Source organism: Magallana gigas, chromosome 7, assembly GCF_963853765.1.
Source record: "Magallana gigas chromosome 7, xbMagGiga1.1, whole genome shotgun sequence".
Classification (NCBI taxonomy): domain Eukaryota; kingdom Metazoa; phylum Mollusca; class Bivalvia; order Ostreida; family Ostreidae; genus Magallana; species Magallana gigas.
In genome coordinates, this window is record NC_088859.1 from 40167669 (window position 1) to 40195604 (window position 27936).

At 35.1% G+C, this 27936-nt stretch overlaps 2 protein-coding genes across 10 annotated transcripts; both read right to left on the bottom strand.

The window, feature by feature from the left end:
- Positions 1-2473: 2473 nt before the first annotated feature.
- LOC109619989 (sex peptide receptor) lies at positions 2474-26032 on the bottom strand. Of its 9 annotated transcripts, none has more exons than XM_066065921.1 (4): positions 14991-15236; positions 13681-13724; positions 8595-8696; positions 2474-4927 (listed from the first exon to the last, which is right to left on the bottom strand). In XM_066065921.1, the coding sequence occupies exon 4, from the start codon at positions 3986-3988 to the stop codon at positions 2789-2791; it is 1200 nt and encodes a 399-aa protein (XP_065921993.1). In that variant the 5' UTR covers positions 3989-4927; positions 8595-8696; positions 13681-13724; positions 14991-15236; the 3' UTR covers positions 2474-2788. The 9 variants fall into 9 exon arrangements, with proteins under 9 accessions (XP_065921993.1, XP_065921992.1, XP_065921987.1 ...); XM_066065920.1 differs by having other exon boundaries at positions 13681-13807; XM_066065915.1 differs by lacking the exons at positions 8595-8696; positions 13681-13724; positions 14991-15236 and adding exons at positions 25543-25600; positions 25823-26032.
- Positions 18781-24783, bottom strand: LOC136270118 (uncharacterized). The gene is made up of 2 exons (XM_066066668.1): positions 23579-24783; positions 18781-21319 (listed from the first exon to the last, which is right to left on the bottom strand). The coding sequence occupies exons 1-2, from the start codon at positions 24015-24017 to the stop codon at positions 20328-20330; spliced, it is 1431 nt and encodes a 476-aa protein (XP_065922740.1). The 5' UTR covers positions 24018-24783; the 3' UTR covers positions 18781-20327.
- Positions 26033-27936: the final 1904 nt, after the last annotated feature.

Sequence of the window (27936 nt, forward strand, 5' to 3'; positions counted from 1 at the left end):
TCCGCATACTTTTGGTTTCTTCACCAATATTTGATTGCCATACAAAATGTTGCCAATAACTCAAGAAACAGAGTTTTCTGAAGATTAAAAGTCGCGTTTAATTTCAATATGAATATAGATATAACTAAATTCCATTTAGATGAGAAAAATATCGATCCTACATAAGATTCATGATCTACATAAGATTCAAAATGTTAACAGGATTGATTTATTATAGGAGGACATATTAATATTTTCTAATATCTATTTTCAAAAACAAAATAAGTTGCAAAAACAATTTAAAACCTGTTATCAGATATCGAGAGCAACTTGCTGATAAAGGGAATAGTTCGAAGTTTATTGCTTTGAAGAGAAATTTCAAAGATCACATTTGGTGTAAATCAAAAGCTATTAGAAAGCAGTTAGATTTACAGCCAATTACAAATAGTTATTATTGCATGGTATTGTATAAGGTTTTATTTTGCATTGGTAGTTACATGTAAGTACATGGCCATAAACCTGAGGAAACATCTATAAAATTACAGGGTTGCAGCACAAAGGATAAAACAAAATTATTAACAGAGCGAAATTATAAGCCATATGTTTTAATACTGATAGGGGCTTTTGTGGACAACTACTTTTCGCTTTCTTATCTTTATATAGCTGATTGACGTCATCATGCCTTTTAAGACGTATGGCCATACTCCCATGCATTCGTTGTCTGGGTTAGTTAGCCTTCATGACTTCTTGAAGTTTCCAAATGTCACTAGAGGCTCGTAAATCCGACCATATTTATTCATTCGATTACGGACTTTTGTTGTCGCCTCATTTTGATGGTACTTTTTGTTTGGAAGGCAAATATATGGTCGATAGATATTCGATATTGGTCAAATACCAGATATAGACGTAACTTATCATTGGTAAATAGTACCATATGTCCAAATGGACAAAATAATGCAAGCTCAAGCACGTCCACTTTTTATTCATATCAAAATTAAATCATGAAGCCACATGCATTCACAGAGTATAAATGCTTAGAGAAATGGTCATACAATATATTGTTTAATTCAAATGAAAACATCCATTTGGTCATGTACCTTCCAGTACTCAGAATTTGTTTTGTTCAATTTATTAATACAATACATATCAAACTTTTATTTCATAATAGCACAATGTTATTGCTAAGAGGTGATTCTGAAGGCCAAACATTCTTTAAGCGAATGTACAATTTGTGTTGTCAAGAAGCTTAGTTTATTTAATAAAGGAACGATATTTTTCTATCTGATAGGAATAGAGCTTTTTTTTATTACAATAATTGTGTTCTCTTCTCTTACATAATACAAAAAAGTCGTCGTGTTTGAAATCGCTCCTCGAGTGGTTCCATCAAGTGTTTCGCTTTATAAAGTTAGCTGCAATTGATTGCTTTGTTGTTGTATATTTATCTTGCAATAGGACTCGTGAATGCCTTATTTTTATATATATGCATATAATATAATTTATCTACAGAATGTAGCAATATCTTTGATATCACGTAATGTGATCGATTTCCATTTAATGGAGGAAGTTTATTGTAAGATTTATTTACATATACTAGCTTTAATATCTAAAGTCGATGATGCTGCAGCAACTGCCTTTGGATCATATTTTTCGAAATGCTTTTGGTTTAGGTATATATTCATTGTTAATATTAGTATTTCACATATCATGCGTAAAAATGATACAACTCAGGAATAAATTGCAAACAGACTTGAACTATAGCATGTTTACCAAACTCCCGGACTACATACATTCAATATCTATCAAAATACCAAAAGCATCCATTCCCTTCCATGGGACATGTATCGTGAGAGGATATTCTCATAATTGTATAGCTCTCACTTCTTAGCTTGCTTATAACCTGCTTTTATACCTCGAGAGAGAGTCAATCCTAGACGGCGCTCAACTAATACTGTTAAGTGGAATTTAGAGATTGGTAACAGAGAGACACTTACAGCAGAGTAACATTAAATAGTCCTTTCTAAGACTGGAACCTATTTGTCAAATACCATTAGGCTGCCCCCGTGCTAAGGGTTATCTTGTGTGGATTATAACGCATTGTAAATTGCCTATATAATACAAGACTGCTTGTCAATTCAAATACGTAAACTTGTCCGAAGGTCTGGTGATAAAACTGGATATAATGCTTAATTATCATTAGAAAGGCCATACATTGTTATTACTTACTACATCATCAGGATTGATTTTTTTTTGTTTCCTCCTCCCCGGATATCTAATTTGTGCGCTATTGAATAGTTTCTTAGCGACGACAGAAAGCCCGCCAAATTTATATGTAGTAATAATGGACGACCGCTGCACACAATACGTGATTTCAATGTAGTGAACCTAATTAATCTATATAGTATCGAGCAGCGGGACACTCACACTGTGATGACCTATTGTCAAATGAATTATATTTCCAGAAATTGCGCTTTGTTTCCCATCGACGACAATTGCAAACCAGAGATTTGTATTTATTATGCAATCAACATAAAATATATACAGCTCCTGTAAACTCTAACTCATAATATTTGCAACTTACATGTAAACGATAAAAAAAGAATTCATGTTTACTGATTGACAATTTTCTACAAACAACACAGCTTTATATATTTCTTTCTTTGTCTTACTACAAACAAACATTTGTTGTTCATATAGTTAAAACACGTTATATACATTTGCATTTGCGCAATGTAATGATAGAATTCTATAACCATGTTCATTTATTTTACACTTCGTCTCAAAAACCAACGATTCTCGGACGGAGAGCATTTTATTCGGGTTTCTTGATCTCGGGAATCTCTACGACTGTTGTATGGTTCTCTTTGTGCGTTTTTCCGTTTTCTTGCGGCACAGCCGTATAATGTGACGTCTCGCGTTGTAAAGGCATAGGTTTGCAAGAAAACATTCTTGTAAAAGTTTCTCTAAACTGTCGACTCATTGCACAATAAATCAGAAAGTTAAGTGGGTAAGACACGAGTATGCTAGTATTAGAAATGTTTGTTAATAATATAAATGTGCTATTGTCCATAATGATTATGTCTAGCGTATTTTGTATGCTAAATAAAATCATAATCACACCGAGAGGCAGCTCAACGAGGAGAAATAATCCTAGGACTGCAACAAGCATCAACGTAGTGCAGTTACTGTCGGCGAGCTTCTTGGATTCGCTTTTCTTGTTTTGTCGCAACAAAAGCCGACGTCTGAGCTGAGCTTGGCGCATTGTTCGAATCAGAAGAGCATTCAGAATCAGTAGAAGACTGCACGGTATAAAGTGAATAAAGATGACTCTAAATCCAAAAATCAAATTGAAGTACAAATTCATATCTTGTACGACAAATTGGCGGTATGGAACCAAACATGTTGTTATTGTTGTGTTGGGATCTCGCTTTGAGGGCAGCGTGTGTGGAATATATTGCGTCTCCACGAAACGTGTTATCTGCGTCAAAGCTGCTACAACAAAGATACCCACAGTCGCTTTGATGACATTTGGAAGCGTGCAAAATTTCCGAGCCATGTCTGTATGGCATACGTAGATGTATCTTAAAATGGCCAAAAATACAGTCAACCATATGGAGGCTGTGTGGAAAATCATCGGCAGGTATTCGGATAAGAGTTTGTAAAGATAACACCAATCAAATGGCGGATGTTCCTCATAATTTCGTAGGGTGTAAAAGTAGAAATATGAAGGTAACGGAAAGAAACCGGTAAGCATATCCGCCAGAGCCATTGCAGATAATATGATGTTAGTCGGCGACCGCATGTGTCTCCGAAGCAAAACTAGCATCACCAATATATTTGTTACAATGGTGACAAGTATAAAAATTATCGAAACTATTCCATTGATAGGCACTAAGTATAATTGTCCTGGCTGCAGAATTTCCAGCATTTCTGGTTTTCTTCCATAATCAGTATGATTGTTTTCATCCATGAGAGAAATGTTATTTGAAATTTCAAACTTTGTTGAATTCATTTTACTTACTTAGTATCTATTACTGGAAACCCATTACAGCACAGTGGTTTATTTCCGGGACTGTTTAAAAGTTGTTCACACAGATCACGGAATCACAAAGAGTCCTTAAGTTTCTCGTAAAAAAATCATTCAAGACTTCAGTAAAAACTTGAAAATGTAAATGCTTCTTACCTACAAATATTAAATTGTGGCATATATTTTCCTCTGAGATGATGACGATATTTTGCTTAGGCTTAACTGCAGCAAACGTCATGCGAGTTCGTTCCTCTTTGGAACAAATAGTCCTGTTCACATCAAAGAAAGCACTGGATAAATTGTCTGGGCCGACGCTCCACAAGGTTTGGTGAATAATTGTCCATTGTCCGTTGATTGCGGTGACAAAAGTAAAAACCGGGTTGTCTATTGATTATGCGGACAGCTCTCATATCTCGATTTCATACAAAGCGTGAATCTGCACAGATACTTATTCCTGCTTTGTTTCGATATAATCTTAGCCTCTTTGAGAAAATGAAGAGTCAATTAGTGTTTGTTGTTAAGTACACTTTCTTTCATTTTCAACTGAATGCACGGAGTACTGTTCCGAAAGTGAAGTTGTGTTTAATTATCGGCTGATGATGGATGTCTTTTGGAGTTCGTCCTGACTAGTGGTTATTTTCAGTTCTGACGATATGCACCGATCTATACTTGTCAAATTTCTCCCGTGGTTTAAAGGTGATTATATCAAAACAGCATCCCCACCATGCTATTAAACTTTTACAGTAAAAACGACGCTGCTCTCTCCTCGATAATACGCACAATTAAAACGTCACTTTATCGGCTAATGGACGGGTTAAAAAGCTTTTATATACAATAAATATTAGTGGATTCCGCACTTAATCCAGTGTCTTGTCTAAATGGCTCTATTAGGTGAATATTCTGGCCACATTTAACAAGGAAAGCCTGAAAAGAAAGAAAAAAAACAACGACGAATTAGTACCAAACTCTGTCCCATGTCAGATTTAAATCTGAGTGAATAGAATTTTTTAATATAATTTTATATGCATTAAAATTAATACTAGCGAAGTATTTTTTTAAAAACGGGATTCTGTCCCATGTCAGATTAAATCTGTGAACAGATTTTTTTTTGTATTCTCATACGCATCAAAATTAATACAAGCAAAATATTATTTTGAAAATTGATTGGTTTTTATTCACGCCACTCGATTAAAAAAGGCAAACAGAAGCAAATCAATTTGCCGTCATGTTGGTTTTCATTATGATTGTACTTGTATGTACAAAAGTAGGCCGTGATCACTTGGATGGGTTTGTAAAAAAAAGTAATTTTCATTAATTTGGAAAACCAAGGATAAAGTGAAAATTAGCGTACTTTTTATGAAAATGCATTATGTAATTCATGTACATGAATCAATAATTCTAATTGAGTTTTTAGAGAATTCAAGATGTTTATCTTCCGCCACATTTGATCCGCATTACGATATCCCTTTCTCCGTAGGTGTACGTCTGTGACAATCACTGTTCATATCGAACACACCCGATTTTATTTTTCCCATAATTCTTTGCAACGTGCTTGGCCGACGCTAACAATAGGCGCTAAGTTATACCCGGCCGAGCTGTCCAGCAATAAAGACGTGCTTAGTACTAGTGTGTGAAGGGGGTATCGTGTTAGAAGCCTGTGTGGCATGTTTTAGTTTCACAAGTTCAGCATTTGACGCGGACACGGATAGCTGACCGTGGTAAGTATTTATTTAGTTTGGTGTAGTTTATTTGTAAATTTTTGCCTTTTTATTAGTATTACGCAGTCGTCCTATAAAGTCACCTTGACCATTGTTCACTGTAGAGTTACCTGTGTGTTCACTGATGTGTGACTTTAGCGAGAGTGTTTAAATGGAATTCGTCTTTTTCTATAGTACAGTTTTTGCTATTGCTGTATAAAGAAACGGTGATTTAAAGGGCTATTTTCTATGCGTTATTTTATTTTACAATTTATGGTCACTTTTTCCACTTAACTACTTGGGCGGAAGTGCGTCACCGGAAGTCTCAGACGCCATATTGTTTACTGTAAACAAATAACTTAGTTACCATATACTTACAATATTTTGAGATGTTGCCTTTAATATAATACTATTTATACATTATCATAGTTTGATACTATCAGTGAGATACTTATATGATGTATTATACAATATTGTTTTTATTATGGTGTTATGGTGTCACTTGTACACTTATTGTAGTTTCATTTTGTTGATGTTGAGAAGATGATGGTGTAGATGATGTCGTTCATGGTGAAGTCGATGACGATGCGATGTTCATGTTGATGACGACGATGATGTTATGGTGATGATGACGACGATGATGATGGTCATGTCGATGATGATGGTGTAGATGATGTCGTTCATGGTGAAGTCGATGACGATGCGATGTTCATGTTGATGACGACGATGATGTTATGGTGATGACGACGATGATGATGGTCATGTCGATGATGATGAAGTAGATGATTATGGTGATGACGATGATGTCTTTTGTGATTATGGTGTTGTAGGCGATGATGTTGACGATAATGTCGATGATTATGATGGCGATGGTGATGATGATGATTGTGGTGACGAAACTACTCTAGTTGTGGTTGTCCGTAGTTGGTCCAGGACTACAGCCCCGGAGATTCGGACACTCTTCTAATTTATTTTTGGTCATTTGTATAAACATCATATTTTTTCTTGTTGAGTGAAAGGTGTGTGTTTGTGTGGTTTAGTGTTTATATTTCTATCTTTTCTTTCTTTCTCTTATTTTTTTTGTTATTAAATTTTGTTAAATTTAAGATGTCTTGTTGTTGTTTGGAGTAGCCTACGCTCATCCCGTTACAACGTCATAAAAAAATAAATTGCTAGGATCAGTAATTTCTAAATAATATTGTCATTTAATTACATCTGATTCCGACACTGATTGATAAATATCGGAGACGAAAAAGACTCGAAGTAATCAGTAATTGTTGTGGGATAATTAAATATTTGCGTTATAAAAGCAATTGAGAGAAAACAACTTTATGGATTGTTGCCTTCATAAATTGGTCAAACATAGTCACAATATTTGTTGAGATGGTTCGGCGTTGAGAAGAGCGGGTTTTCTTCCTCAGAAGTAATTTTTATTTGCTTAATTGACACCCCTCTCTCTCTCTCTCTCTCTCTTCGGCCTTAGACGATTCGATATGTTTGAGTTTTAAGCTTTGCACAAAATGTACTCAATTAAACGCAAAAGTTGCACTTTTAGACAGGTAGACAAGTAAAAATGTTGCTTATTGATCAGGTGTAATACAAAACAACCGAACAACCTTCGTGTTTTCGTGTTATGTCTTGCAAAAAGCACTCGCATAGAGATCTTTATCACTAGAAGGTGGGTTTTACTCAAGGTCCGTATAGTTTACAACTGTATACAACATGCAAGTAACAATAAGGAAGAAGGGGGTGGCTCTTCCCTTCTTGACAGTAGACTTTTTTCAAGTATATGTAGGAAAATTATATACAAGTACCAGCCAACTGGTCCCTCCACTATCTTGAGACTGACTAAAGTATATCATGAAAGTACGTATGTTAAACCGAATTTTAGAGAACAGGAGCAAGCAATCCCCTACCCGAATAGGAATTTTAGGTGCATGGAATTTTTTTGTTTTTTTATTTGGGGGGGGGGGGGTCTTGTTAAGATGATAAATACCTGCATAAACAATAAACAGTATTTATTTACTGAAATGGGATTATTAATATTACTTAATTTCACATTGAAGAAATGCATGCATGCTCTGGGTATACAGCATTTGTTTTTGCATTGGTTACTGATCCTGGACACCATCAGTGTCCAAGTAGCGTAGTGGACAACGCACTCGACTGTCACCGCTGCGACCCGAGTTCGATACCCGTGATCGACAGTGGTTGTATGTGATAGGGTATGGCGGTCGCCCGCTTGGACACGTGGGTTCTCTCCGGGTACTCCGGCTTCTTCCCACACCAATGACCCCCTCGCGCTAACATCCGTGCCAACGAGAGATATTAATATAAGTTGTAGAACTTGCTTATCAATCGTTGTAAAATAAATAAAGTTCAGTTTTTTTTTTTTACTGATCCTGGTATTTCTTACAATTAAATAATCTGTGAACTATATAAAATTATACAAATTCAATTTGGCTGATAAAAATGATACACTACCTCAAGTATGCTTTGTTTTCTGAGACCAAGCAGCTATATAAATTGATTTGATTTGAACATATTTTATTATGCAAATATACATTTACATAAATGGATTAGGCAGCAGGCAATGCCTATGTAAGCCTTCTCCATAAATTTTATATAAATTATATATATTAAAAGATATTAATATACTATATTAACTGAGTAAAGTTAACTCAATTTGCGCTAAACATAAACAGTTGTATAAATACACTTTCATATTATTTGTTTGTAGTTAGTTAGTCATATCCATCGTACTAATCAACACATCGACTTTTTGAACAAAACTTGTTCAACAGCAGAAGAATCTGACTTAGGTTTGCAAAGTGTTGCGAGCTTAAGGATAAGAATAAGTAAACTTGCTGGAAGGATATTGTTATTAGACTCACAAAAGGGTCATTCAGTTCATTGATTGCTTTGCCGCTTTTTGCCATTTTCTGTCTCCGACGTCCGGAAAAAGTAGCATTATAATGGTACACTCTAGTGAAAGCCTGTAAGGATTAGGGAAAATTCTAGTCAACAAAAGCACACAATGCATACTCCATGGTTCGAATATCATGATAGCCGTAGGGAACTACCATATTCTGTAACACATGCAGTTGTTGCTGAGATTTACAGGAAAGTGCTAACTTGAATCCAAACACAGTGCTTTTGATAGTCAGCTTCAAAGGTAAACAAAAAAAAGTCAAGGTAAAAGCTTCCGATATACCAAATAGTCACACAAAGAGTCAAATCTTTTCAGATAAATTCCTCATGATATGTTATCTGTCTTTTTTTTATATGTACTTACACTTTTTACAGATATATTTTATATTAAAAATATAGTGTGTATACACATTATGTAGAATTCCCCACAAATCTAAAGTTTATTGTTTGTATTTTACACCTATGAGCCACATAGCTCCTTTAATCAATAACAAATATTGTTTATTTGACCGTTTGATTACATCAAACCTATTTTGCTAATCATTCTTTATACACATAATCCAATTATCAATGTGTACGTATACCCCAGTATCTTGATCATACAAATGTATATCTGTTTTGTAACAGTAAACCTGTTAATTTTTAGAGTTTCGTGTGTCCTTTAAGAAAGAGTGCCAATATTTTTATATATTAATGTGTTATGTTGTCTAATGTCTAATGAAATTGTATTTGTTATATTGGCATTTGACACTTGAATAAACAAGAGATGTTTGTGAAACACTTATGCCACCTCCCTTGGAAACATCAGCAAAGAAAATGAACGGAAACTGCAACTATTTGGACTTTTTCAGAGTCAAATCAAACTTGACCTAAATATTATCATCATAAATCTGTATACCAAATTTCATTTCAATATGTGCAAACTCTGCGAAAAAAAATGAAAGGAAACTGCAAAAAATTGGAAATTTTCTACGTCCAGGGGGCATTACTGTCGAAAATGGCTTGATCTTACCCCAAATCGAACTTGACCCAGATATTTGTATGATAAATCTGTTTACTAAATTCCATTTCAATATCTGCAACCTCTGCGAAGAAAATGAACGGAAACTGTTGGTGGCCCTACCGACCGACAGACGGACAGCAGCAAAGCAATATTCCCTCCCCTTTTCGAAGGTGCCATAACAATTACTTACTTTTTACTGTTTTATACTTTTGATATAAACAAGGCGGTTTTAAAGCAGTTGTGCTATAACATAAAAATAAACAAAACTACGAAGCTTCATACAGGCGAAAAATTGAGCATGAATCGATCAATCTCAAATCATACAGGAGAAAAGCAACTGCTTTATTAAATTCGCATTATTACTGCAACGTTTGCTTGACACTGTTCTTTAATTTCTTTTCCCCAGTAAACGTCATTTTTTAATATCTGTCAATTATAATCCCATAAAACGTCAAATGTTTACACGGGGAAATTGATAACATTTTCTTTTTAAAAGCGCATAATGATTGTGTAATTATATTAAGCATCGTTTGTGTCTGACTTAAATGCATTGTTATTAGATTTATCAAGAAAGAATGAAAAAAATCGACAGACATTTTGGAGGCGATAGGAAAATACATTGCTCAATGTTAACTGTAACTTTCTATTGCCCTTTGAGGGTGCAGTTTTTTCAGAATGATGAATGTTAATTATTTTTATCTATATTTAATTGCAAATATATTGCGTAAGATATATGGAGTCGGATAAAAATGTTTTCTATATAAAAAGGACAAGAGGGAGGGTAAAAATTGATCTCAGGGATTTTTGCATTTCATATTGAATTTATTCCAGATTCTAGATTGTTGCTATAACACTTGGAAATAAATCTGTTTTCTATTAAAACCGTCTTAAAGTTCTATTAAGTTGAAGACATTAGATTATCCAAGACAACAACAAGAAATCTCGCAAAGCAAGGTTTTTTTTTATTGATGCTGAGTTTTATTTCATGAATATTTCTGTAATCTTAACACTTAATACTTATAATTACGATAACTTTATTTTTCCCCGAAAGACTTTCTTCGATAATCGACATTCTCTGTGACTTTTGACTTGTATGCGTATTAGTATTTGAATGCTATTAAATTTAAAAAATTCTCCTCGGAGCTAAAACTAATCACAAAAACTTTACATATTCATCTCGCTTGCATTATTGTTCACTCAACATATATCTTCGAGAGCTCTGTCATCAGTTTAATGTTATTCTCCAATAGGTTAGAACAGAACATCGATCGTCGTCGAAATTTCTCAATTACCAAACGTTAAAGCAAAAATGTATAAATCATACAAAGCTTTAACAAGCCGTCCCGTAAGGAACACTTTAGTACTCGTAAAAACCATCATATAATTGTCGTAAATTAATCAAAGATCTATTGTGAGTAGTCGTAAACTCAATATCTGACGGATTATGGCCCTAATTGATCTATAAGTGCTTCAATGAATTAGTGTACATTCAGTTTTCCATCGATGCGATACAAGAACTAAATGGTTTTCGATCGAACAGATAGAATCAGAACAACGCAAGTTAATGAAAAATAGCATCTTATTCAAATATATGTAAAATTTAAACAGAGAAATATATCTGTACTATAGAATAATAACAAATAAATGTTATCATATTGACTTTACTCACTTGTTTTCTTCTCTCAAGGAAAAAGTTTTAAATTCAAATTGGTTCAGTTTAAAAAAAAAACACCATAAAAAACACCCCCCCCCCCCCGAGAAAAAGCTAGAAATAGAAGGAAAAAAAAACCCATTCAAAACACCCCCCCCCCCAAAAAAAAAAAACACCTCACGTAAAAATTGCAGTTCATACATGTATTGCTACAGGCATTATACATACAAGTTATTCTCAGTTTGTCGTAAAAAAAAAAAACTTAATCATACTCGTGCACGCACAGAAGTTCTAATACATGTGATGACGATTATTATCATTAGGGTAAAAACAAGGGTAAATCCTGCATCGGTAGCACCAAACAGGACCATTTTGCCTGACCAACTCAGCAAATAGCTTATTAGAACTCACTTTCATTGAAATTTATTTCCAACTTTTTATTGAAAAGCTAGATGCCGATTTTCTTAGAGGTCGACTTATTCAGTTATCAGAAGCAAATTAACGTCCTCTCTTGATAATTAATAACTCACTTCATAAATAAGCAAGAAGCTTAAGGATGACTACGCATTCTATTTGTACTTTTTCTGCCTCTTTCAGCTTCTGCAATGCATATAATTCGAACATCACAAATTAGTTTGATTAATTAATGAAAGCAACGTTGAGCTTTATATATTTCGCTTGCCCATTTCACGCATAAGAACTCTTTTTTTTCGTGATATCCCGGAAAGTTGCAATGTTTTTGTCTGGTGCTTCAATCTTTGACTTAGTGGGATATGAAGTATAACTGTTTAGATGAATCAAGTTGTGGTGAATGTATCCTGCTGATATTTGTCTGAGTATGATGTCAAAATAAAAAAAATCGACTTATTATCCTTTGTTATTTACATGTAGGAACTAAAATATAAGCCTTGTTGTGAAACTTCAGCTATTCAATCGCAGTTTTATCTTAAATTACCAGCACGTTTGTACGTTTGAATCAATAAGCCTTAAATCAGATTAGTTTAAAACAATCAATAAACATTTAACATTCTAAATGATTTATATTGATTTATATTGTCCAAAGAAAAGGTCTTTTTAAACGTTTCGTAAAGTTGTTTTAAGTAAATAAACATACGAATGACCAAACAACCATCATTAAATCAATCAGAAAAGAACATGAGTGAAGAAAATGGCACAAAATGTCCATTGGTTTATTCGAAAAATGAAAATCAATCCTAAAAATAATTGTATGAAGTAAATTATTCATTATTATATCTTAAAATTGCAACACTCCATCCCCTTTTCTTACTAATATTTCAAGCAAATAAACTGTGTGTGCATTTATTTTCTTTGTGCCACGCGTAAAGAATTTTATAAAATGGATGTTGCATGTTACAGTGTTAAAAAATCTTATTTATAAGATTCAAAATTTTAAAATGCCCAAAATTGTACCACAGCAAAATATATTTCTGCCTCTAACAACTGTGGGATTGCGTTCAGGTTCTTGATTTTGATCTAATTTGCAACATATACAATGGGCTAGATTGCCCAAATAACCCATCTTGGTCAAAACAGAATAAATGAAAACAATTCATGTAAAAATTGAAAGTAAAGTATCTTTAGCATTAGCTATTTTCGAATTGGTTCAATTTATCATGTTTTCGTACCACGTCTTAAAAACCCACCATCAGAAAAATCAGGTACCAAAATCACAAGTTTTATTTTACTATTTCCTCAAATTTCTAGCAGATTTTCAAGCATGTAGAAAATAAAAATAGTTGAAAAACTTAAACATGCATTATATCCAATTAAGTCACAACAACTTAGGTCAAAATGATATGATAAACTCCAATTATTTTAGGCAAATTGTGTTATTGAATTATCTTTATAATGAAAAGTATTTCACTTAAAGCGGTTGTTAATATAGATTACGTTGCAGTTTTTCCCCCATCATACTAAAATTGAACACCTGTTCGTTTGAACCAATATGTTGACAGTTAACAGACCTATTTGAATTTATTCTGAATAGATATCGCCAAAAACTGTAGTTTTAAAAAATATATATGTTTAAATTTTCAATTTTTAGTTTCTTATCCACATTTCTTATCACATTTGTTCTTTATAAACAATACTCCATAACGTTGATCAAAAAATGGTTTCATTCAGACTTTTTTTAAAACAACGACTGATATTGGATCACTTTAAATAATTTTACAGATTATTACATCGATCGTTGTCATCCTTGGCTCAGCATCTTGCGATATTTTTTTTACATATAAAACAAGGTTTTACATTTGACTCGTATGGTTAAAGATAATATTCAAAGGTACAAGTTGTACATTGCCTTTTCCCAAACTCAAATATTGAGTGGTTTACATTATATAAGAACTGATTCCAATAAAGCAAATGTTCTTACCAGTAGATGCACGTAAAGAGAGCCTCCTATCAGAAAGTAGGTATCTGTAAGACAGATTCTAACTGTAGCTTTAGGTATTCTGCTGTCAAAACAGCTCAGTGTTGGATCAGATAGAGGTAAATGTTGGCTAAATTGTAAGACAAAAATCTGATGCATCATGCTCGACTTGGGGAGACGAAAGAAGAGAAAGAGGGACTACTTTACGCTTATAAACATTTTTCCGTTTGTATCAAATTCCAGTTTAGTCTAATAGAAAAGCCTTTTTGTCTTTTTTTAAACAAGTGCTTTATTGTCCTTGAATTATACAGAACACTATTGATGTACAATAACAACTTCTGACATCCGTTTAAAATACTAACTTAACTAAAAACAGTGTACGATGCATAAGTATTAGTTATAAACAAATTCAAAATATTAATTCCTGTCCAAAAACACCACGTCTTAAAAGTTACTTAACCTTCATTTTATAATTATAATGAAAATACAAGAATTCCATATTAAGATAAATTACGTAGACATTTAGTTTATTATTGTTGTCTGTTGTACACTCATGAAATAGAACCATTTAAACAAGACCTTGGACTTCCGGTTGGACGTAGCTATTTATTTCTTGCATTAAAACATGTTTAAAATGACGCGGTTTCAAGCTAAATATGCACCGACTGCGTAGTTTTAGCTCAAAAGCCAGACAAATCTTGTGGATTTCAAAGAGTCCGAGTGGCTAGCAGTGAAATAGACAGGTCTATGTCACATTGCTGTTTGACACAACTACTCAAAGTCCAATCTCTTGTTAAAATGGTTCTATTTCATAAAACATGCATCGCGATAATATGTATTTTTTTCTTTAATGTCTACTCACCGATTGCTTTCCTTGAGATGTTAATACATTGATTATTATGTTTTTTGAATTTCTATGATCAATTTGAATCAATATACAATGACAATTGAATTCATCTAGTTTTGGAGGCCCAAAAGAAAATTAAAAGAAAATTGTTTGAATTTATCCGAATTGCGTTTATTTCTTTGATTTCATTTGAAACAATATCAGAGATATTCCATTGAGAATATTTAAATTTAAGAACTTTTTCACCCCTTCTTTCTCATGTATGCTATATTTTAACCACATAATATTTGAAATAGAAAAATCATCTCCGGCAATAGCATTGTAATGGTATAATATACCGAAATGAAAATACTTATTACTAAAAACGATTCTAATTTTTGATAAAATCATCTATGCACTGCATCATATGTTCGCATCTTAAAGCAACCTTCATTTGTCATGGAACAGAGAAATAAAATCTACTTACATCGGTTTCCCCCCAATATTCAGAGAGTGCAGTTTCTTAAACCGAGGGCGAGAACCGAGCTCCTCTCGCCACCATTATACGACGACGGCGTCACGTTGTCTTTCAGAGTCACTCGCAAAACGTCTTCCGGTATCTTGCAAATGGCAAGATTGCATCCAACAATCATGTATAATTGAATGTTTGAAAAACAATTATTCTCTGGTATCATAGATGCAATTCAAAGTCTGACTAACCGAACAGAGAGGAATTCTTGATGTTTATTGAGGCTTTTGGACTTCGCTATGAGTTTTTGGCCAATAATTATATTTGTAATTTGCCGTCGAATAGTCGGTAGTATGTTGTCTTTATTGTGGTTTTTATTACGACAAATAAACACTCTGATTATATCATTTTATTTGAGTGACCCTGGCTGCCACCATACCTTTGAAGTTTCTATTTGATTTAGGGCCATTCCCCACTCTAACTGTTATCAGCAGAATTCGATAATCATCAACCAATTATGTAGGTATTCACTGTAAGGTTTAATAGTACGTCATAATTATATCGATACTGTAAAAACGAGTTTGTTAAAACGCCCAAATTGCATCTGACGGACATCGAGATGAGGAACTCAACAAAATACGGCACTCTGTATCTTTGATAGACATTCAGGTCATTCTCAACACGAGGCAACGCGGGCACTTTTCTTAACAAGACAATTAATTCAATCAAAAGGACAGAGGCGGCTTTAAACTCAATCATTTAACGATGGCAAGCCTTCGGGCTCCGTTCACTGTACATGTTCTTCCAGTTCTAGTCAAATTTATTTTCGGTAATTCTTTCCGAAATAAAACATAAACAATCTTCACGTGTGAAAGACGGACCAATAGTTTTTTTCGTTGCCAAAATATATTTTAATATTCGTCCAAATAAAAACTTTTACGAGATTTGTTTTATTAGAAGGCTAATCAATCTAACCATCTAGCCTTCTTGTAATCTTCATGAAAAACAGATTTACAAATATTTTAGTGAATTGCAAAAAAAAAAACAACCAAACCGTTGGGTCAAGTTTATTAAAAGGACAATAAGAATAAATGTAAACCTTACCTAGGGAGAAGCGGAATGGATAGCCAAGAACAGAGAAGAATAAATGGAAATCCCGCGTCCTTGTTCTACATGTACATGTATGTGCCTCCAGGTGCAACAAGGACTAGGTAGATAGGTCAGAATAAATATACAAAGGTGACTTTTGTACAGATATTGACTGTAACGTTTATGGTAACGTGAATATTAAATATCGGTCATGGACCAATTCAAGATCGTATCTTTAACCAACAGCCCATGACAGAATAATGAACCTATGGATTCCAGCTAGAAAGAAAGGGTATTTCCGATTTCACTAAACATTGTTTTTACGTATATTAGAATATATTTTGCCAAATTGATGCTTCGCATAAAATACATTATTAAATCTGTATTGATGTCTTAATTAGATTGGATAATAATTCTAAATATATATGTTTAGATGACCAGAAGATTGTTCATAATAGCATTCCTTAATGCAATTTAAAATATATATTTTTTTTTCTACACATAAAGTTTGTAGTTGAGACCACAATGTTACTGATCGAAGATCATTGCCTGGAGAAAATGAAATGGAAATAACATTTGTATAAGTGACACGTATTTCATATTTATACATGGAAGGCCATTATTTAACAAAATCTTCCACCAAAAATCAATTTAAGGACATCATTATCACGAAAAAAATATGACTTCCCTGGTAACGATTTCTACTTGGTTGGATATTTTTCATACATGCATGCATTTATAATCTTGGATGAGCCGTAGAAAGCAAGAAAGTAGGGTAGCTTAAATCAAGCAGATACCACGCAGGTTATTTTTTTTATACTTGAAATTTAATTTAAATCATGAAATAGAATTGGGTTAATCCTCTTTACGCAACATAATATTTTTTCATAATATCTGTTTGATAAGAAATTAGGCAATACATACTGTGAAGCATTCGCTGTAGCATAATCACAGCTGATTCACCGCAACTGCTATAGTAGAATCACGGTAGGGTATTAATTAGTGGAACTGAATCATATACGCTTTGATAATTATATATATCAAACTGGCCCATCAAAATAATCCTTTTGATGTTTTTCGAGACCATGAAGCATTTTGTGAAAATCTTTATTGGCATTTTAAAAAAGGAATTAAATTTAGTTTACTTATTCGATTGCTAGTTTAGTTAAGAGAACTGAATACTGTCTTCAATATGGGCAGTTTTTTAATAAATAGAGAGGCGTGAATATAGTTAACTGGTCTTTAATTCTATTTAAATAGAAGCTCAAAAACACGCTAGCTTCTTCTCCAACATTTTCAGACAAAACGTGATACAATCTTTACTTAAAACATCACATCCCAATAAATTTTGATCGAAAGTTTATATTTACACAATTATTCTGATAGGTTTAATGGAAAGCTTTTAAAATTCTTTCTTTATTTGTTGTTTAATTTAATACTTGCTGTGAAAATCGAAGAATCCAAACGTGTAAATTTACATTTTGCTGCTTAAATCAGATACCGGACAAAAAGAAAGGAACATTCGCGTTACTCATAGAGAAAAAATTAACGAATTGCACATAAAGTCATAATAAAAATTCCGTTCTCCGCACATATCTGTTTTATTTAGCTTTGGATCAGCAAAGGTTTTCTTCGATGTACTTTACATATTACATACATAATATCCTCGATTCCCGATAACAGCTTGACTTCGTTTATCCGTAAGGCTCACGTGAATTTTGCTTAATATCCAGTTGAGCTACATAATTTCTAGAGTATCTTTCGTCCGAGATCATGTTAGGTGCATCGAACTAATGACCGTTTACTTACAACGAAAAATCTAAATGGGTTAATATATCAAGGATTTTCTTTTTGTCAATTTGTACAAAATTATTATAAAAAGATCATGTTTATTTTGTATAGCGAATGTGTTTCTTTTCTTAATAATCAAATAATCAGGTAACATCGGCTGACATAAAACGACTGGTGTGGGTTTGTTGCTTTCTTTCACAATTACGTTGTCTTGTTCCCTACATAGATTGTTAACAGAAAGGCTAAAATATCGCATGTTTAAGCTTTTGTATCTATACCATATATAATTTATTGATTCTATGTAAATGCACTACCACCTCCTGTTATAATATGTTATACTGATAATTTGTAAAGCTTGAAGAAATAAAGAATTGTAGATCCTTTTCTACACATTTTTCAAGTCGAGCGTATCTCTAACGTTTCTATTGAATAAATATTCTTTTCCGGCGTCTAATCAATCCATTTTGATTGGGATATGCGTTCATATTATTTTATAATAATTGTCAATTTTGTTGTTTTCATTTATCTGTCATGCTCAGCTTTCTGTAAATATCAATTTTTATTTTAAAACCAAGAAGGGATTGCGTGTAATTACTAAAATTCACGGATAACGGGATTGGGTAATCTCATTAATGTGAATACCAACAGCTAAGTCTTTGATAGTGTAAAGAGCTATTAATTACCGTTCCCTCTAGAGACCTAATGATGCAAAATGCTTTTCAGCTCAAACGCATTTTCTCTTCGAACATTAAAAATCTGCATACATATACATGCATCTAATTCTATAATGTAGACATAGAACAATGCATGTATAACTCACGTCCCTTCATATAATCACATGTATTAATCTTTAAACTCATGTAAGCCAGAGACTCCCTGCCCACTTTGCATTTAATAGCATCAGTAAAAAACAACCAGTAAATCAGGCTTGGGTGAAATCAAATCCATGGTTTTATTGAATGAGTAATAAATTAGTACACATAGTAAAATATCACACAGTTCACGTGTACTACATTTTAAAAACCAATGAGTAAAATAAAACCATACTCGTACAAAGCAAGTAAAGTGACCTAAAGGTCATCATGCGTATAACAATATAGCAGTAAACTCCGAGTGCAGATGTGCAAATCCATGGACGAGAACTAAATCTAATTTAACTAATTAAGCTAATCAAAACTAATCAATGTCTAAGAGGAGGGTAGGTGGGAGAAAATTTTAAGGAAAATGGCGTGGCCTTGCCCTTCGACTAATTCTAAGAAAGTGAAGAGAGAGAGGGAAGTGGGCGCAAATTTAGAATTCCCTCACGGCCTCTGATTGGTTGGTGCCATGCCAACATGCCAAGATCCATCGGGACCCCTTTTAAATATAGAAAAAGTGCCAAGGCGACCCGATGGAACTAACAACTCATGGTTACGTAATATTACCGCACAGTATCCCGAGACTAGCGCTGCTGACCAACCCAATAAACAAAGGACCCCCCGAGGCAAATAAACAAAGCCGGGTGGTCTAAAATTAGCAACTACGGTCAGCAACAGGCACTGCAGGCGGTAACAAAGTGGCAGGGTAGTTTTATGACACATGTATAGAATACATGTACGCAATTGGAAGAACATACGTAGACATTAATAATAAATTAAACAAAAATTTAATTAACTAATTAATCTTTAAACTCATGTAAGCCAGAGACTCCCTGCCCACTTTGCATTTAATAGCATCAGTAAAAAACAACCAGTAAATCAGGCTTGGGTGAAATCAAATCCATGGTTTTATTGAATGAGTAATAAATTAGTACACATAGTAAAATATCACACAGTTCACGTGTACTACATTTTAAAAACCAATGAGTAAAATAAAACCATACTCCAATCACCCAAGCCTGTAGGGAGTAGATATATGTAGTATATAAATAATAACTTAAACATTAGAATTCAAAAAGTAATGACTTAGTAACAAAGTGTTGTACTGTTGTAATAAGTACTTGGCACATGATAACATAAAATGGTTACAAGATAGTCTGATGATGGGTCACTGCCATTGGAGGGAATTAGGAAGTCGGACACACGGACGGAAAGGACAGGAACAGTTTCCGGACGGACATCATCTGGCCACTTAGACAGAGGAACAACAGTCTATGTGCGCGCATGGTATACGCAAAGTGTCCGAGCAGTGTAAGAGTTGGCGGCGGGCTGATCGCAAGTCTGACCAGATCACCAAGTGGACATCCATCGCAGGACATTCACAACGGAAATACACACACATATATGTAAGGTGTACTCTTGGCAAGATATATCACAAAATATAGTAAAATACAAGGTAACATATAATCAGTGCAAGGTGCCAGCAGCATGATCAAATACATCTAATTTTACATCCTAATGTACATTGCGAGGATCTTAACTAAATGTATATACATAAGGCAACTAAACAGCCAAACTGTGTAATAACCAACACATGAGAGTTACACAGTTAAAATAACTACAGTACTTTGCCTATTGCTTGTCCTAAGGTGGTTGCTACTTGTTGTCGGAAGGAGAGAGAGGGGTCAAGGTAGGTTTTATAAACATCACTACGCCAGTCCCCTTGAGTTTGAATTAAATCAGGAGGCAGTCCACACTGTAAGGCAAAGGATGCCCCACCTCTCCTGAAGCTATGAGCAGAGTAACGACTAGGGTTGTAACCCAGTTTGTGCAAAAAAAATCTAAGTCGTGAAACAAAAATATCATATGTCATTAATTTGGTAGCAGTTTGTTGCCTAAATACAAAAGCTGGCACTGATTGAATAGAGCAGGGTGTAGATTTAAACAGCAGCATTAAGGCTGTGCTCGGGCAGAATGGAGAATTAGGAATCAGGGGTAGGGGAATTTCTAAGGATCTTTGACTGTACTGAATGGTTTTAGACCAGTGGACAGTAATGATAACCCCATCAGCACCGAACTTGATATTGGAACGACACAGGTGTTTGTTAGGGTCAAAGTGACCCCATGATGGGGCTAAAAGATTTGACTTTCTAAAAAATGAGAAAAATGCTACAAGACAAGCTGCCCAAAAACAAATGTCATGCGGGGAAGACAAGTCAATGCAGGAAAACACTTGCTTAAGTATGTCAATTGTAATAGGTAACTTGGGTTTGGAGACTTCCCCTAACACCCGCCGGGCCCCTTTTAAAATGCTTGAAATGTAAAAGGAATCAAGGGGGTTGGGTTTTCCTGCTTCTAAATGCAGAATTCTAACAACTGACAGGTAATTCCGTAATGAACTAAAGGACAACTTTAGAGATAAATGAGCAATATATCTACCAAGATTAGCCGAGGAAATTGGCACAGGTGCAATATTATTGTCTGAGCAAAACTTAAGAAAGGAGTGTAAATATGTTAGGTAAGTACGACGTGTGGAAGCTGCATAGGCATTAGTCCTCAGGTGCACAACCCTAGAATCCAGAGAGTGGGTTTGAGATTCCGGTGAGGTGCCTAGACAAAAGAAATGACAGTGAGGCTGGTGACATATGTAGTAGAAATTCGGAAAATGGCATAGGGCAGGGGTATTTACTCAAGAATCTTATGAATGATGAGCGCTCGTGCAACCTAGAGATTGTGTCAGCCCTATCATTATGTGTACCCTTAATATGCCTAGCTGTGATATGAAAGTTATACTTTGCTGACAACCAAAACATATATCGCAAGAACCGCATAACTGTATTATTGCGAGATGTACCCTTATTAAGGGCAGAAACTGTGACTGCATTGTCTGAAAAAATAAGAATGCGTTTATTGGCCCAATGATGTGCCCAATAATGTGCAGCAAAGGCCACAGCTAAAACCTCTTGCTCATTTATATGCAAGTTCAGCGCATCTGGGCAATCTACTTCCCAGTTAAGGTAAAACCAGCTGTGCCCCCAGTGGCCCCCAGCACCTGCAGAGCAGGCATCTGTATATACTGCAGTAACAGGGACCTTATCGAGAAGCAATGATTTACCATTAAAGTGAACCATAAATGAGTGCCACCAATGCAAATCTTGGGACATATGCTGACTTATGCGAAGTTTATGGGAACTATGTTTAAGGGAGTTCATAGCATTTATCAAGCGGCGAAGGAATACTCTCCCACCATAGACAACTGATGAAGCCCAGTTTAGTTTCCCTATTAAGGATTGCAATTGCTTTTTGCTTGCACGCTTGCGCGATTTGAACTTTGCGAGTTCTTCCTTAATTTGCCCTAGTTTGTCCCCTGGGAGACATAACTGCATGTCAATTGAGGATATCTCAATACCCAAGAATGTGATAGATTGAGTAGGATCTATGACCTTTTTCCAATTTATCATAAACCCAAGTTTGCGTAAAAGTCTAATTAATGTGCCCATAATAGAAGCACATTCTTCTCTACTGGGTGCACATATGAAAAAATCATCCAGATATGCAACAATACAATTGAAACCCCGACGAGACATCATGCGAACAACAGCCTGGGAAAGGCGATGAAATATACCGGGAGCTAAACTTGAACCAAAAGGTAGTTTACAATCATAAAAATACCTAGTCTTATCAGGGAATTCCCATCTTATACCCGTAACTAGTTGGCTCTTTGTACTAATAGGAACACTGCGATAAGCGCTTTTAAGGTCAACCTTAGCCATGTAATATCCCTTGTGTACTAACTTAGATGCTGAGTCAACAGAGCTATATTTATGTTTGTCTTTGTTAGAAACATAGTCATTGACAGAGAGACCCTGAGGTCGGCTGCAGTCATGAATGAGTCTTACACCCCCATCAGGTTTTGGGATGACACCCAGGGGGCTAATTATCACAGGTGGCTCATGTGTTTCTATATAATTGCCATTTTGAATTTCTATATTTATTTGTTCAGTAGCCTTAGCATAAAGGGGGCTATTAGGTTGAGCACTAGGGTGATTATTACAACTAGCCTGACTAGGATCAGCATTTGGGTCAATAATATCAAACCCATATTTGATACCAGAAAGCAAAAAAATTTTATCTGGATCATATTTTAATTCATCTTCCCAGGCTTTGTATTTGAGCCTCATCGTGGGCTTGGGGTGTATTAGTTTTTTGAGTGACCGGAGATAGGATGGGGGGCACTACACCCTGGTATCCCACACACATGCTCAAATTTACACTTTTTAATAAAACATCCATTTTTTGAATTGAAACGTCGACATATTTCTTTTCCCTGAGCTGTGTGGGAGGCCATTGTGCTAGTACCCCTAAGGCGATCCTTAGTTTTATGAGGGACCACACCAGTCTGAGATATACCTGGGGCATGATTCCTTAGGCGCAGATACTCCTCAGCTAAGTGGGATACACTAGTACCCCAGCGAAACTTATGTAAATGTTGCAAGCGTCTATACTCTCTATCGTACATGAACACAGACACCAATTCGTGTGAGGATACCAGGCGGTAAATACGTGAGGTGTGAGACAAATAATCAAATATCTGCGCCTGGGGAAGTACCCCATCTTCAACTAATTTGTGCAAAATTGCCAAATTGGCAGTTGACCAATGACAGAGGGTTAAATTTTCTAATTTTGGTTTGTTGGGTCCGCTACGACAAATGATTTGAAAACCAGAATTATCAGACATTACTTTCTCAGACTGATGTGCCCCTCCAACATTAACAAAGTCTACAATATCTAAATGATTGCTACATGTAGAATTGCTGCTGGCACTTAATGATTTTAAATGAACTTGGGGATCTTGCCAAGAGTACCCACCTTGAATTTCTGGAGGCAGCTCCTGGTTCCGTAGGGGCTCTGGTACGACGGACTTGGCGATGTTTGCTTGGCTGGCCCTCATCTGGTCCATCACCACGCGGACGAAAGCGTCGTCACACGTCTCCGAGTTCACCGCAGTAGCGAGGTCGTTTGGGGTCGAGGTAGCGGCGGCGGTGTCGGCACTGGTGTTCGGTGTTTGTTGTGCGGCCACAGGAGATGGTGCGTCCTCGGCACGAAACGTGTTGCGGACTGCCTTAAGTAAAAGTTTCATTTGGCCCACGGGGATTTTCGCCTTCGAAATGTCCTCTGGGGTAAGAGTCTCCAAGGCGTCCATTGACTCGTATCCATACGCTATAAGTGTTTTAACAGTGTCTACTGAAAGTTTTTTGGAGGCCGCCCATTGCGTGACTTCCTCTATATCGGCGGATAGGTCTGCCATCGTCACTGTCAATAGTTTGTATATTTAACACGATCTTGTCGGCCTCGATATAGCGCCACAGGTCATAGGGACATTGATCTCTGGATCACAAAAAATACACGAGTTGCACATAGCCGAGCAGTCCAGTAAGATGCACGAAATAATCTGGCTAGGCACGTTCTCACGAATAATGGCGTTGAGTCTGCTTACTTCATGTTCTGCGAAAACGTACCACTGCGGAATGTCAAAATACTGCCTTACAAAACGTTCTTCTGCCATGGTGAACGATCATGCTAATAGCAATGAATAAAGCTTATAGTCGAAGGGCCGCAAGTTGAATTATCACAGGAAACAGAGAAAATTTTAAGGAAAATGGCGTGGCCTTGCCCTTCGACTAATTCTAAGAAAGTGAAGAGAGAGAGGGAAGTGGGCGCAAATTTAGAATTCCCTCACGGCCTCTGATTGGTTGGTGCCATGCCAACATGCCAAGATCCATCGGGACCCCTTTTAAATATAGAAAAAGTGCCAAGGCGACCCGATGGAACTAACAACTCATGGTTACGTAATATTACCGCACAGTATCCCGAGACTAGCGCTGCTGACCAACCCAATAAACAAAGGACCCCCCGAGGCAAATAAACAAAGCCGGGTGGTCTAAAATTAGCAACTACGGTCAGCAACAGGCACTGCAGGCGGTAACAAAGTGGCAGGGTAGTTTTATGACACATGTATAGAATACATGTACGCAATTGGAAGAACATACGTAGACATTAATAATAAATTAAACAAAAATTTAATTAAGTGATATTTTAGATTCGTTAATCACTTGTGTCATTTTGTTATTTTGATTAAATCTATTCATAATTTTTGTTCAAAAATTAATGTAATTTGATTTATATGATAAGATTTGTTATGTAGCGTTTTGGGATTTTGGTACACATTTTGCTACCATAGCATGCACCATTGGAGTTTTTCTATATACATGTGATTATATGAAGGGACGTGAGTTATACATGCATTGTTCTATGTCTACATTATAGAATTAGATGCATGTATATGTATGCAGAGACCTAATGATGCAAAATGCTTTTCAGCTCAAACGCATTTTCTCTTCGAACATTAAAAATCTGCATACATATACATGCATCTAATTCTATAATGTAGACATAGAACAATGCATGTATAACTCACGTCCCTTCATATAATCACATGTATATAGAAAAACTCCAATGGTGCATGCTATGGTAGCAAAATGTGTACCAAAATCCCAAAACGCTACATAACAAATCTTATCATATAAATCAAATTACATTAATTTTTGAACAAAAATTATGAATAGATTTAATCAAAATAACAAAATGACACAAGTGATTAACGAATCTAAAATATCACTCAGGGAGCCTATAGTTTAGTCCATCACATTCTTAAGTCAACATTTACATCTTACATTTCTTCATGCATTGACGTATTTCGACCCTTTACTTCCAATTCTTTATACATGTAAGTACTACTATCTACTGCGAGAAAATTCAAAACAATAACTTACCTAAACGTTAGGACATGGGAGACACGGTGGTGAGACGTCACTGTCGGTCAGATTCTCCCTGCAGGCACAGAAAGGCCAAATTTACGTTACAGAAAATCTGAAGATATCTTTTCCATAGCACGACAAATATTGTAAGAGCTTTGCACTGTCGCCTTTGCTATAAAATGAATTAATGATCGACAAAAACGCGACAAGACTCTCTTAATTTAACAGAGCCTTGTCTTCGCTTCCGCGGGCGGAAGAAACACCCTCTATCGACTAATTAGTTGGACCATCTTACATGAAAACTGGCGCTCCAGGAAGAGAGGAAAAAAAAGTGTTAACGATACTGCTGGGTTTTTGGGGAATGCGTCGGATCCCTTTCAAACTTTATATACAATACATGTATATTGTATTCACACGATGTGTAAAATTATTCGTCTTACAAAGAATTTCTTACAGAAAATTCTTTTGCGTGAGTTATAAGCTGCTGTTTACAAAATAAGGATCATATCTAAAACATTCCCTTATTCAATCACAGGAATACAAACGTTAAACATATCATTCGCATCGACTTTTGCCCTTTCGGTCCAACATATTAATTTTCCTGAACATCATTTTATCGAGGTTGCTCCACAGTAGGTCTAACTAATTTAACAGAAATATCGAACTGTTTGGTGGATTCTTTGGAAACTTTAATGCAAAATAAGGTCTGAAAATTAATGCAAGTGGAAACAACAGGGACCGCTCAACAACAAAAATCAGAGAGAAGTAATCCGCAACTGTAATCCTTAATCAATGGATTTCATTTTGAAAGAGCGAACCTCAATAGACAATGCTTTGATGTTAAAGTAACATGCAACTAGAACTCATTTAAATGTATCTCTAGGCGCTGTATTGCACAAATAATATGTAGTACAATGTGTCATTATTTTAAAATTGAAAGGATGGAATGAACAGAATTTCAGGAATGAATACAGTTTATGTAGCTGTTTGCAAGAACTCATAATAGAAAAATTGAAGATGTTCAATTTTAAAGACTCTAATGAATAAGGTGCAGAAAAAGAAAGTCTTGCATATACACAATTCAGAATTTCAACGTTACTACAGGAATAACCTTTAGAAGAGGTATATGCATACTATTAGAGTAAGTTAATAACTTGTTTTAACATCACCTCACCTCGACATGCTGAAACAAAACACTTTTAAAATCATCATCAGAAAAAGTACAATCCATATATAAACGCCTTTAATAAAAGTACAATGCGTATTTTGTATCTGAAATTAGAATCGGAAGCATGGCGTTTCATCCATACCTTGGGAATTGTCAAATCGCATTTCCGAACTCGATAGTAGAGCTCACGGGATTGCTTGTTAGATAGATTTAATCATCGCAAAGAGCTGATCTGCAAAACGCTATGCATTTAGATCGTTTTAAAAACGTAGGTTCTTATGTCGATTCAATGCATGTCATGTCATAAACAGTGGTGTGCATTGTTCCTCTAAGTATGTGGTACAGGAAGTGTATTTTTTTTTATTGTTGAACTTTTCAGGCAGGCTTAGACAAAAGATTAACAGCAATGCCTTCTAATGGTTTGCATTAACTGCAGGTGAATAGACAAAGTACTAGCATAACTAACAAACGATGACCCATACCAGGCAAAATATCTGCATGTTCCATGTCAAACAACATGCTCCTCAACGCTTTATTTTTATGCTTTTAAAAGAATTCACAATATCATTCGTTGTCTTCATAGCTGCAGAACTGTAGCTATAACGGTAAATTCGGATTGAATAAACGTAGATCTTAAGTTAAACTGTACTAGACTTTGACCACGCATTGCATATCGGACATTTACGAAATAGGTACATCAGTTAAACTGTATGAATATTGTGAACAAAAAGTAAAATGTAAAAAGTAAATTTGCCATGAAAATATTTACAAAATATATCCTTAAATTACATGTAGTTAAATATGTCCAACACCGTGCGCAATACGCAAAATACATTTTCTTGTATGAATGGAACTGAAGCTCTACGGCAAATCAACCCGAATTTACCGTTGAGCTATGAATCCAGTAAAGCCCGTCGGGCTTTGTAGGGCTTTATGATAGATTTTATCACACCCAACCGTGTTTGATCACCTCATAATATTTAAAGAATGATTCCTGTTTCATGTACTTTCATTTTTATACAGTAGTATCCAGCTCCAGCAATTGTACGATTAAATATAGAATTAGTCATTGATGAAACGTATCTTTATTTTAAATTTATTTTAAAATATGTCAAATTGCATTGTTCATTTTGAGAAAAATGCTCCATGGTGTATACCTGTTTATAGTATTCCAGTTTATTCTATTCAAATTAAATTTTGCTGGACAAGTATCTTATGTTTGTTGAAAATATATTCAGTCT

What these genes read in the sequence shown, in the direction of transcription:
- LOC109619989 (XM_066065915.1), bottom strand. Translation starts at nt 3,988, where the DNA reads ATGAATTCAACAAAGTTTGAAATTTCAAATAACATTTCTCTCATGGAT.
- LOC136270118 (XM_066066668.1), bottom strand. Translation starts at nt 24,017, where the DNA reads ATGGCAGACCTATCCGCCGATATAGAGGAAGTCACGCAATGGGCGGCC. An exon ending in GCTGCCTCCAGAAATTCAAG is followed by an intron (nt 21,320 to 23,578) that starts GTGGGTACTCTT and finishes TCTTTTGTCTAG; the next exon opens with GCACCTCACCGGAATCTCAA.